The 13,302-nt window shown below is 39.9% G+C and overlaps 1 protein-coding gene across 1 annotated transcript in view; it reads right to left on the bottom strand.

Moving 5' to 3' along the window:
• The window catches only part of antxr2a (ANTXR cell adhesion molecule 2a), an 81,945-nt gene extending 68,916 nt beyond the window's left edge, over positions 1-13,029 (bottom strand). The window contains exons 1-6 of the mRNA XM_028579023.1: positions 12,501-13,029; positions 6,923-6,994; positions 3,184-3,255; positions 1,967-2,048; positions 1,761-1,865; positions 1,378-1,446 (exon numbers count right to left, since the gene is read on the bottom strand). Coding sequence (XP_028434824.1) covers positions 1,378-1,446; positions 1,761-1,865; positions 1,967-2,048; positions 3,184-3,255; positions 6,923-6,994; positions 12,501-12,673 — 573 coding nt within the window. The 5' untranslated portion in view covers positions 12,674-13,029. The remainder of the gene's footprint in view (positions 1-1,377; positions 1,447-1,760; positions 1,866-1,966; positions 2,049-3,183; positions 3,256-6,922; positions 6,995-12,500) is intronic.
• Between the last annotated feature and the right edge of the window lie 273 nt (positions 13,030-13,302).

The raw sequence follows: 13,302 nt of genomic DNA, 5'->3' as shown, positions 1-13,302 counted from the left end.
CATAGACAAATAATAAATTAAGTAGTGATCAGATTGTTTTTCTGGCTGATTACATTTGTTGACTTCCATACAGTGTGAACAGTGGGATAGGCCAATAACTGATTTAACAGCCAACGTAAATGACACCTTTAATGCACACAACATGCAAATGTTCACAGTACGCTTTAATAGTTACACGTTCGGGTACAGCACTTCACTGAGAATCCCAGCCTCCTTTTCCAATAAACATCAGTTTTCAACAGATTCGTGGATAGATGACCCTGCTGGCCTGTCTACATCTAAATAGTATTCAACAAGAAACTACAGTCTTGGAGAGTACTGGAGACAGTGCAATATTGGGATTTTTATTAGGATATTAGTGAAGACTTATCTGACTGAAGCCATGTTTACAATTTACACATCGATGCTCAGTCGCTTAGATTCTTAGGAAGAACTTTGTAGGCCCAAAACTATCTTTTGAAAATGTGGTCATTTACAGAACAGACTAAAAAACTATATCAGAGAATTTGACTACTCTTATCCTAAACCAATGTAAATGCAGAAGTATTTCACAGACCACACTTACATTTTGTTGTATGATGTTGATGTATTGTCTCGGTATTTGTTCATGGCTGCACATTATTTGTAATATTGTTAGTATTCAAAAGGTTGTTTGGTCTGTTTTTAGTTTAGCTTATTTGTTTGTTCAGTTTGTGCAATGTCATTAACTCATGTGTTGGAACGTCGTCATTTGTTTTTACCTAATTGGTGCAAATCCTTTAATAAAAACTGTATAAAAGCAATCGCTAATCACTGTAGCTAAATGGAAAACCATAAACTAAACTAAAACTCAGACTTTATCCTGAAGACATTTCTAAAATATACAGATACAGCTATCCTGGGAGCCCCAGAACTCAACTGGAAGCAGCATATTTCACATTCTTTCTACAAAATACTGACTATTTTTTGGGCATTTTTAGGACTTTATTGACAGGACAGCTGAAGAAATGAAAGGGGAGAGAGGGGGGAATGACATGCAGCAAAGGGCCGGAGTCGAACAAGCGGCCGCTGTGTCGAAGTGTAAACCTCTATATATGGGCGCCCGCTCTACCAACTGAGCTATCCGGGGGCCCATAACACTGACTACTTTAAAGCATCATGAAACATGATGAACATCTGAAAGGTGGATATTGCTGCGTGGTGATTGGTTTCAGAGAGTTTGTATTTATAACACTTTAAGACGTGGATTTTCCATACAGGTGATGGCACTCACATTACATGTGTTTACCATTCTTGACACTCTTCCAACATGGCAACATGTTGCAATGAAATTTGCTATTCAGTGACAGACTTCATTGGTGTTTTGACTGCAGCAGATTAAGACTAACGCTTTCTTACCTGCTGCTCATCGAAGTCCTTAATCCCCACACAGTAAACACGGGCGCCGAATTTCCTCGCCTCTTCAGCCTGCAGAACACATTGTGTGTTGATGATGTGCAGCAGGTCAGATGTAAAGAAAATAACTCAATACATGCAGGGTGCCCAGGCTTTAAAATCACATTTAAGAAAAAAAGTAATGAATATGTCTCTAATTAAATAAATTAGCGTAAAAAAAAAAATAGGATGATAAAAAAGAAAGGGTTAAATTAACCTAATCAAAGTAAAAAATAAAGTGACAAGTGTTATGAGCTTTTTGGGAACCAGCATGAATTCTGTTTTGACAGCAGAGTTAACACTGACACAAGAAAACATGTACAACTGTTTGACGATATCAGTCTCACCTGTTTCACTGTGAGCTCGTGAACGTAAACTTCAAGTTTCCCGTCCGTCAAAGCCAGGATGATGCTCGAGGACTTGGTCGTTTGGGTCTGTATCTGACCTGAGGCCTTGAGGTTCAAATGACACGAAACGTTTCGTCACATCTCAATGGCATATCTGTAAAAAGCTTATGGGCTATAATTGGATTTATTTGTAGGAGAAAACTGACCGCTTTTATTCCTTCATGCATGTATGTTTCACCTGCTGGGTTTACTTCCCGCAAGCGCTTCAGACCCTCTTGTATCTGGGATCTTAAAACACACAGAAAATATTTGGTAACTGATAATTAATCGTTTGTACAGCTACTGTACAGTAGGGGTGAGCATAGAATTGCAATATTTTCTTTGGCAATACAGTATCGATACACAGACGCCAAGTATCGATCTATTATTATTATTATTATTATGATTATTATGATTATTATTATTATTATTATTATTATATGTGTTGGTCACTTTGTCTGCTTGAAAATCCCATTTTGCACCAATAAAATTGAAGTGAGATGAAAAAACAGAAAAATCTATCTTTTTAGATAAAACAGATGTTGAAAAAGTTTCCTTTTGGGGACATAATTTGAAACTGGGAAAAACTGGAAAAAAAGGTAATGAATTACCATATATCACAGAATATTGCAATATGTTTAAACTTGCAATAATATCGTATTGTGACGTAAGTATCATTATGATATTGTATCGTGAGGCCTCTGGTGATTCCCACGCCTACTGTACAGCAGCTACATGATGTGGTGGAAACTTGTGGGTATGGTCGTGTTGACAACCGCAGGTTTCCAAAAAGAGACTTTAACAAGTTGTTCTTTTAATAAAAGATGAAAATAGAAGCCATTTATCCTGTTCAGCATTCAAAGCCCCAGGGGGAATTTTAAACATCTGACCTCAACCTCATGTCAGCATGCAAACATTTCACTACAGTGGCCTGCAAGAACAGGCCAAGTTCATAGTAAACCCAAAGCAACAAAATACTTTCTCATATCTACTATAATAATATACATGGTATTATTATTATTATTATTATTATTATTATTATTAATAATACAGCTTTGGAAAGGGTGTTAGTTTGATATTAGAGAGATTTTAATTTCAAGAAAACATGTGTCACAGCTTTGGATACACAGCTATGGAAAATTGTACTTAACTTGCACACATGCAAATTATTGATTTATTTGTATTGTATATAATGAAAATGAAGCACATACTGATACTTGAGACCACACTTTATTATAATTCATAGCAATTTATCTAATACGCAAAAAAAAAAAAAAAAAAAAAAATGGACATCTTTGGACCACGAGACTCCTTATGGTAAGGGGCAGTAACAGCAGCATTTTACTTTCAAGAGAATCATGAATTTATTCCAGAGATTTATTACCTGTCTCCAGTCAGAGGCAGCAGGACTTTGGCTTGGGCCGAAAAGACGATGAATGAGACTCTCATTCTGGGGCTGAAGAGAAAAACAGAAATCAAAAACATTAGAAATCAGAAATGCTAGATTTTCTCAAAATGTCTCATTCTTAAAATGGAATAGCACTAAGCTAAGACAATATACTATAACGTTTGTCATATTTGTACAGGTTTTCTCCTTCCTTACTCCATAAAATCATCACTTCCCTCCTTCATTCTCTTTATCGACCACCCACGCAACATGACATGGAAAACATTCAGAATGGCTATTAAGGAGTCAGTGTGACTGACAGGTTTATATAAAGCTCTTTCAGGGGTTCAGTTCGGTTCAGGAGAATAAAAGAGGCACGTATAATTAACCAAACAGAAGGGGGCTCTTTTAATGTCAACTAATATTAGTGTATGACTTAAAGCAGCTTCCGTGGGACCGAAGGAAGTGATTTATCGCTTCACCGACAGGAAACATCTTGTGATGATGAGTCACACACACACACACACACACACACACACACACACACACACACACACACACACACACACACACACACACACACACACACACACACACACACACACACACACACACACACACACACACACACACACACACACACACACATCCTGTTGCACAAATATATACTTTGTACCTGTGACTGTTTAAAGGTGTGAACTCACACTGTGTCTCTGACCACTGGCATCAGACTGAGTCTTCTCTGTACAACCAGTACTGTTGACATTTAGTATCGTTCAGTGTCAAAAAACAAGCCAAACTGCCTTTACATTTTTCATAGCACAAAACAGTTGTACAACAAATTTTAAATTACAAAATTAATTATTTAAATTAGGGGATAACCCGCTTTTAATACTTGGTACTGCTACACTTTGATCCATACTTTTGTAATTCTACTCTGTCATTTCAGAGTCTACAGATCAAGCTGAAGAAAGGCTCTTTTTTTTTTTGAGTTCCTGAAAAGATTTTAACCTTATTTCAAGTTCAAGTTACTTTATTTATACCCGAAGGTAGATTTTGTTTGCAGTAGAGTCATCAACTTATCTCACACCGATTATAAAATTAGGATCAGGGGCCTCATTTATAAATCTGTGCGGTGAATTTGCGTCAGAAGTGGCGTACGGATGAAACATAGGATGTGAGTACGAACAGAAATATTCCGATTTATAGAACCGCCGCATTCCCTTAATAAATCACAATTGACTCTAAATGTGGCGCAGCTCTGGCGGCTTCATGTCACGCCTATAATTGCCCTTAAATAGTCAGTGAAATGCCCCAAATAAATATTCATCCATACCGATATCATGCGCACAGAGGGAAACAAAGCAAAGAACTTTCACTCAATGTGAAGTTGTAGTTCTTGTGACAAGAGTAACAACATGCTGCAGACGCAGTGAATGCCGCAGCCTCAGAGGTCGGACCATGGCCCAAATTAAAAAGAAATGGTTTGATATTAAAGTTGATGAAAAAAATGGCTGGCGCTACACAGAGAAAGTGTTTCTGCAACAGGACGCCGGAGCTGACCCCTCTTGAAGTGGGACAGGTGTCGGCATGACAACGGCACAGCGTGGTTTCTCCGAGTGCTCCTCTGTAACGCTGGGCCCAAAACAGCACGGAGATCCAAAAGGACAGCTCGAGGCAGTCGGACCCGGCGCTGAGGCCACTCGTCCTCGTTTGCCAGCGAGTCTTCTTGCTGTCGGTCTCCATTTGCCACATCTCCAACAGTGTAAAGCCAAAGCCAGCCATTGTGCGTCATTACGCATTGGCATGCCTTTTTCTACCCATCAATTTGATTGTATCTAAAAAGCTAAAAGGTGTTGGAATTAATCTTATTAAAAATGACAAATATTTCTGCACAAGGAGCATGTAATTAGTGAAACTTTCTATTGTACCTTTCACAATGGTTAAAACAAGCTTTAGACCTACAATAATTTTCCGTACATTTTCCCGTCTTCCGTTTGCTTTTTATAAATCCCAATTCTTGCGTAGAGAGCGGCGTGCGTCTTCTTCTGTGTGTACGCCACGTTTATAAACGAGGCCCCTGGTGCTGATAATGGCATTACATAATGGGTCCACTATTGGACCGATGTGATCAATACATAAATACTTTTTCTTTGAAACGCAACGTAACAACAATATCATAAACATCTGCGCAAGTCTAAAAAGAATGTTAGATGCATAGTTAGAGATTAAGCTTCAGCTTACACATACCTGTAGGAGAATAATGCCAATCATTTATACACAGCTTACAGATTTAACATTTTAAAAAGAAAGCAGTAAGTAGTAGTAAAGTAGCACTGCTATCAGAATTGATATATGAAGAGAAAAAGTAGGATCTCTACTTAAATCTTAAATGCTATAAGTAACCACTAACTCATCATAACTAACACCAGAGAAAGTACAGGACTTAAAGCGTAAATGTGCTCAGTTACTTCCTATCTCGGTTACAAAACGCACAGCACATGAGTTAAACTTCAGAGAGTTAAGCGCACAAGCGTTTCCTTTAGAGATCCAAAGCCTTTGGAGCATAAGGAGAGGTGCTGATATTTCTCACCCACATGACACATGGCCCAGTCGCGATCCTCCCCCGCAAACATAGCACAATCTTTAAGCCACACGGCCAGATTTGGCTGGTGGCAGTAGCAGCCGTATACATCCACATCCTGTCTGCAAGTTTCAGAGTCATATGTGGACTAAAAACTAACCACGCTCAAGTCACAGATGATAAATCGTGGGTGGTAACTTAACATCAAACTTCAGGCTCTCAGTCGAGTATATGATTGTATACGTTACCGCTGAAGCAGTATGGAGAGACTACGGATAGAGAGGCAGTGATGCCAAGGACATATCAGAGGGTGGTGGTGGGATTTCTTTTTCTTTGGAGGGGGGGGGGATGAAGTAGTCCAGTTTGCTCCACATGGCGGAACAGAAGAGCTCTTGGTGAGCGAGCATTGTTTAGCAGATTGTCCTCATCGCCTTCCAGTGTTCTTTTGCTTTACTGTACATTGTCTGCCTGTCAGCCGTTCTGTGGTGGAAGCAGGGGATAAGTGTGGAGCCGGACCCCCCCGGTGCAAATGGCCATTCTCACAGCCCAGAAGACTGCTCCTCTCTGCCACCCACTCCCACCTGGTGCCTTTGCTATTTTCTTCAACCAACCACTTCATTCTGGCTGGGTCGCCACCGTCTGTACTGTGCTGGCAGGCGCCGTTTGACTAAAACGTTATGCAAGCCGAACGTTTCAAGCCGGTTTCTTTGGTTTCGTCTTTTTTTAATGAATTATGTGCAAAAAGGGTGTCATAGATTTAGCAATTTGATAGTTTGTAAAACAGGTGGTCATAGGCTCTTTAATTATAGCCATTTATCCGATAAAGCAACCACGGTAATATTAAATAGATTCAAAAAAGTTTGTTAAAGAGTGTACTATTTCACCAACCAATCAGCTCATTTGACTTGCTTTCATGCTTATCAGTTATCATGTTATTTTTAAGAGATGGTGATTTTCTTTTCTGGAAGATCTGGAACTTTTTTGTATTGCTTTATTATATGTATGTTAAATCATTGCTTGCCCTTGCTTCATGCTAAATCTGCAGGCCTTAAGGATACTTTCACTTCATGCATTTTCTTATTTCAAAATATGAACATTACAAAACCCTGTTTTTGTTTCCAAAGAAAATGTCAATGGCGACTTTGCACTCACCTCACAAATCTGTCGGTGAGGTTCTTCACAAACGAGTAAATCTCGACCCAGTCATTAGAGACACTTCCAGACCTGAAACAAGAAAATAACAGTCAGTTTGCAGCTTGTGAGCGGCAGCAGATTGTGTGCTGGGGAGTAAAATACTGTACAGTATTTGTGCTTTGTACCACAACCACAGTTGGACATTAACACCAGCCACATGCTGGGTAATTGTGCTGACAAGTCTGTGTTCTATAGCAGCCACTTCAGCTGTTAGAACACTCACATGTTCACAGGAGCTTTGCCTTTCTACAAATCTACTTGGTTGGTACGGTTAGAATTTATTTCCCAAAATAAAAAAAAGGTAGGCAAATCACCAAAGTAACTATGTCTAGCACAACATTAGCAATGGTTCCCAAGTCAGCCACTCAAAGCCGATTACAAAAGACAAACAGAAAATGTGCAACATAAAAACAACACAAGTACAATGCAAACAGCTATACATGGATAGACTGCATTTATATAGCACTTATTTACCTTACCTTACCTTAACAGACAAAGTGCTTTACAATTTGCGTCTCATTCACACACATTCATACAACGATGGTGGTGGAGCTGCCATGCAAGGCTGGCCTTCCCAGCAACTTGGGGTTCAGTGTCTTGCTCAAGGACATCGGGATCGAACCGCCAACCTTGTAATTAAAGTACGACCTGGTATATTTAGCATGATTCCAGCGGGGTGAGTCCACTAGAATGGTTTAATTTATTTAAGTGCTGGGATTGTTGGATTTATTTTATTTACAGCAAAAAGATCAAATTGTATTATTTTATATCCTTCCTGGTTTCATTCCTGCTTTTCTTCTTTCCTTCATTCATTCTTTTGCAGCTTTCTTTTGTCTCTTTTTTCCCCTACTTCCTTCTTCCCATGTGCTCTTCCATCAATCCTTCCTTCCTCCAGCTTGTATGAAAGAATTAAAACTGGTAACAGGAGGTTTTCCTTTGAGGAATTGCTACCTTTATTAGAGCAAAAGCACGGAGTACTTCCTCCACCACTGTCTTTTGTCTCATTAAAACTCATTAAGTAGTAATTGTTGAAAACGATGCATACATTTCTCACTGTAACCAAGGACAAATGTTAGGTGGGTGTCAACCTGTAGCCCTTGGCCCTTCTCACCCCTCGAGAAGTCAATTTGACCACAATGAACATTGTGTGTAAAATGTGCCCTTGATGTAACGACAAGGAGGTAATTAAAGCAATAATTACAATTCAATATATGTGCGGAGAACATAAAACACAAGGGTTTGAACATTAGAGGCTCATCTTTCATGCCACCTCTCTCTCTTCCCTGCTGCCCAAAGACAAGGTCACAGAGTGGAGGGCAGAGACGACCGTGAGCAGATAGGAGAGATCCACTGCACTCTGACAACAATGTGTCAACGGATAGTGTTGGTACGGCAGTTGTTGCTCCCGAACACATCTGCATCATGTTGACGGTGCTTATCTGCGTTTCCATAACTTTCCATCCCAATCTGTTGTGCAATGGTGGCTATCACTGCTAATGCTAAATATCCAGAATGTTTACAAGTTCATTGCATGTTCATATGCAAGGAACCAGAAAGGGGCAATACATCACTGTAAGTTATGTACAGTACAGTGATAGGATATATCGTCTGATATTTGGTTATCGTCATTTCAAGATATAGATCTACTTTAAACATTGACTTTTACAGGACTTTAAGGCTGCGTTACCACATGAGCACTAAGGCCTAGATATATATCTGTCATATAGAATTCATAGAACCATAGTTATATTAAGATATCTGCATATGAATGCAGAATCTGTAGGCAAGACAAGATTTTGGCATTGGAACGGTTTCCGTTCGTAGTCCGAGTAGTATTGACCAATCACGAGTGAGCGGGCTTTGGTTGCTTGCAGGTAAACAGTCGGTGTGGAGAGCAAAAGAGGTGGAATGCATTGACCCGAAATGCAATCTGGGAAGCAATCAGCTATCGTCTAACTAACTAACTATTTCGCTTTTTAATTTATTTATCTGCATTCATATGCGGATATCTGTTTAAAGAGATTGGCCGAAATGTCATCTGGACCTAAAACACCAACAAAAAGTATCGGCTCAGACTGTAAACAATGACTGCGGAAGAGGAAGTCTTGGCACGGATATCCGTTATCCGGATATTTGATAGCTACACCGGAACCCCAAAAATATTGTTCGTTGCCCCCAGGGGCTAAATCGTTGTCAGACCACTAGCCGATGGGTTCCTATATCGGCTAATAGCAGCCCACCTAGTGCTTGATTCCATGTGAACAGCAGTTTCTCAATTGAATTTGCAGATAATGTACATTGTTATCACAAAAAATTATAGATTACAAGATAGAAGATTTTTATTGTGACCAGATGATCACTAGTGAGCTCCCCGGACCAGCAGGATAAATCCAGGTGCAAGAACAGCGCTTACCAGCACATCAGACTGGGACTGTACTGGTCAGCCTCCAGATGTGAATGAACTGTACGAGTGTGATCGGGGCTTTTTCTAACTTCCCTGAATAAATAAGGCTTAGTGACATTAGAAGTCTCACCACCTCATAGAACATTTCCTTGGAAGGAAATAGTTACCAGAGTGTTTCGAGAACCAAACAGTAAAGCTTTCATGAACAGGCCTAAGATTGAGACATCATAACTTGGTGTTGGAATACTAAAAAGGAAGTTTCTTTGTCCAGAAATGCTGCACATTACTGCTGCAACAAATCTTGCAGCACAAACTGCTGACATTAGGATCTTAATCTTATCGGTACAGTCAGGAAGTCTAACAGTAGAGCTACTTTATCTGCAGGGACTAAGTAAACATCATTCAAAAGAGACATGCTACTATTTGACACGCTGAAAAACTGATGACTGAGCAATAACTGCAGATTAGGCTTTTTACATTTCACAAATATAAACGTGCATATGCAAATCAATTATGTAAACAACTTACAAGATATGCAATGTATGCGTACACTTGCATCAAACTTGTGCCAATAATCTCAGTCACATCCTGTAATTTAGCAATTGAGATGAGGGTGGGGTAGTTTGAAAATGGGTCAGGGAGCCGTGTTTCAACTCAACGGCCCTGAGTAATGGCACGTTTCCAAGGCGGGGGAGGACAGGATTAAAAACAGTTGATGTCAAGGCTGTAAACTCCCTAATATATTGGAGACCATTTTGCATGACGCTACTGCAAAGTGCTGCTGAACTGACTGCATCTGGCTGTGTAGTGTCTGTTTGTTTGATGCCTGAGGCAGCAGTTTGGGTGTATCAAAGACACAGGAAGTGGTACAATGCCAAAGTCTGTTTCAATTGGTGATTTGATTCTTTTCTTGCTAGCTTGCATGATTAACACACACAACATTCAAGGACTTCGCAGTGGTGTTTAAGGTCTTATTATGTTAAGGTAAAATCCCTGCTAGTTGATCATATAGGACAGAGAAGATTAAAAGATACTGTAGACTTGTAAAGTTTTTAAATCTATGGGACTATGACTGAGAGAACCCTGTTTTCACTGATAAGACAGATCATGGCTATTTCCATCTCCATAACTGCTGAAATGATGTTACCTTCACAAAACACGGTTGGATGTATATTTATAAAAAAATATTTTAATGTAGTAAGCATTTTCTGTTATTGTGAGGTAGGAAGAGGTGACCTCCGGACATTGGCAGCATGTCTCATGTAAGGGAAACAATATCTGGACAAATCTCATTATACCATGTGACCAGCTATGCTTCCTAGAGACAGCATGGTTTACCATAGCCACATAACGGTTAGGGTTAGGGAGAGGTCATGGTTAGACTTGTGTGGTTCCTTTAGGTTTGTCAGCACACGCTCTTCCTCCAATGTAACCACTGAGCATCACAAGACTCCAGCCAATGAGGGACATGCATCAATTATCTATCATTTCTGAGTAGTCACAAGCCATGCTGAGTTTGGCTAAGATCCAACCTGACCAGTTTCAGAAGGTTGCATGCATCAATTTCCAACTTTGAGGGACTGTACAGGTGTTTTCATGCTGTAGTCTACACACTACTTATATTTGACATCACTGCTAGCTTTTCAAACGTGTGCTGTATTGTTACCAAACGTGTGAATGGGTTTTATTTGCATGGTTTTAAACTATTTTCCTGAAATCTTCAGAGACTTAAAACAACTTTAACTAAATTTGTTAATGGATCCCCAATGAACACCATGATGATGATGCCGAAGATGAGCACCTCTGTGATAGTTATTGAGGTGGATAAACGCAGTCTTAAGCCCATTAAATCATGTGCTGGAGAAAATGTTACACTGAAATCTGTGACACAAGAAGAAAAAAATGGGTTGACCAGACATTGACAGGCGAGGTGTTTTGGGCTCCATAGACAGACTCATACAATATGGCCACTGGATCCTATTATCACAGCTACACTTAGGGCTGGGCAACATATCGATATTATATCGATATCGTGATATGAGACTAGACATTGTCTCAGATTTTGGATATCGTAATATCGTGATATGACATAAGTGTTGTCTTTTACTGGTTTTAAAGGCTGCGTTACAGTAAAGTGATGTACTTTTCTGAAGTTACCAGACTGTTCTAGCTGTTCTATTATTTGCCTTTCCCCCACTTAGACATTACGTCCACATTACTGATGATTATGTATCTAAAATCTAAGTGTGAAGATATTTTGTTAAAGCACCAATTGTCAACCCTAGAATATCGCCGCAATATCAATATCGAGGTATTTGGTCAAGAATATCGTGATATATGCTTTTCTCCCCATCGCCCAGCCCTAGCTACACTACAAACATATGCGGCCAACCAAACATTACACCCATATGCGATTGTTGAACAAGTTATTCCAAAACCATGGGCATTAATCCACAGTCTCTGGGAAAGTTTTCCACAATAGGTTGGAACCTGGCTGCATGGATTTGCTATTATTCAGACACAAGTGCGTGATTAGGTCTGACTCACACAGACTGCATTCCAGTTCCTCCCAAAGAGTTTGGATGGGGTTGAGAGGTCAGGGTTCTGCACAGACCAGTCAAGTTCTTCCTCAACAAACAAGGAAAACCATTTTTATTTTGTATTCTTTTTAGATGGAGCTGACTTTGTGCAGCTGGATGTTGTCATGTTGAAACAGCAAAAGGGCCCCCAAACCATTGCACCATCATTGTCTTGGCATACTGTAGCATTCAGACCTCCCTTTAGTTGTTGTGTAGGGTACACCCCATGTGTGTGTACACCTCTGTCCACATGGTTGTCATTTGTGGAAAGGATTGTCCACATAATTGTGGCCAAATGTGTTACCCAACCTGTTACCCAACCTATGGTGTCACCACTTCGGGTGAAAAATAAATACATAAAAACAGTATGTGACCATGCATGTGAGCTTTTCTCTTCTCCCTCCATATGCAACCGTTTATAAGAAAAACAACAAGCCTACCGTTACATTTCAAGATATTATTTTGCAGGGTGCAGGGGTCACATTGTTTCCATCGTTAGCTTCAACGAGAGAGGACAGAAACAAAGCTGACACACACTTTTTGCTCTACTTACTTGTCTAAAACAAAGTAGAGGTCGTAAGCTCCGTGACAGGATGCTTCTTCTGCCCAACAAGACGACGCAAACAACCCCAGGAGGAGCACAGCAGCCGCGGCCGAAGTCCACCGACTCTTTCCATGAAAAAGTTCACCCTCCGTGGTGAAATAACGTGACAGCTTTTCCAACATTGTTTCCACCAAAGTTCAGTAAAGTCTCGAGTTGAAAAGCAACAAGTAGCCTTTAGAGAGTTTCACAGAGCGCAGAGAAGGTTGAATACACAGCGCTCATCCCGCAGTGCGCGGAGCTTAACGTTACATGTCAAAGTTAACTGATTGTGCTGCGAAATAAAGGAAATCGCCGCCGGACGTCAACAGCTGTGCCCTTTCTTCATCTTCCTCTTCACATCCTCAATAAAACCTCAGCTGGCTCCTGAGCTCAATGTCGACCCCTGTTTTTGTAAGATAAACCTTAATCACAGCTAACAACAAACTTCACCGTGCTAAAAGTAGGCTACACAATCCGCAGAAAAGTTAGCCTGCCTTCATGTGCTCCTCCAAAGCTCGTATTTCTGACTACTAGAGGAGGGACTTTTTTTAGCATTAGTTTTTAAGTGGAGTATAAGTAGAAATACTCCATTACACACGTTTATTTACTGAAAGCTTTATAAAATGTAGACTACTTAAGTATCAACATTAAAAGGAAAAAAAATCAAGGTTCAGCTTGTCATTATAGGCCACAATACAGTGGTTGCACAATGAAATGCAGTTGTAGAACTACTTATTATAAAGAACAGCCCCCTTTTTGTACAGAGGGTCAA

This window comes from Perca flavescens, chromosome 5 (genome assembly GCF_004354835.1).
Source record: "Perca flavescens isolate YP-PL-M2 chromosome 5, PFLA_1.0, whole genome shotgun sequence".
Lineage (NCBI taxonomy): Eukaryota > Metazoa > Chordata > Actinopteri > Perciformes > Percidae > Perca > Perca flavescens.
This window is presented reverse-complemented; position numbering and strand designations above follow the sequence as displayed.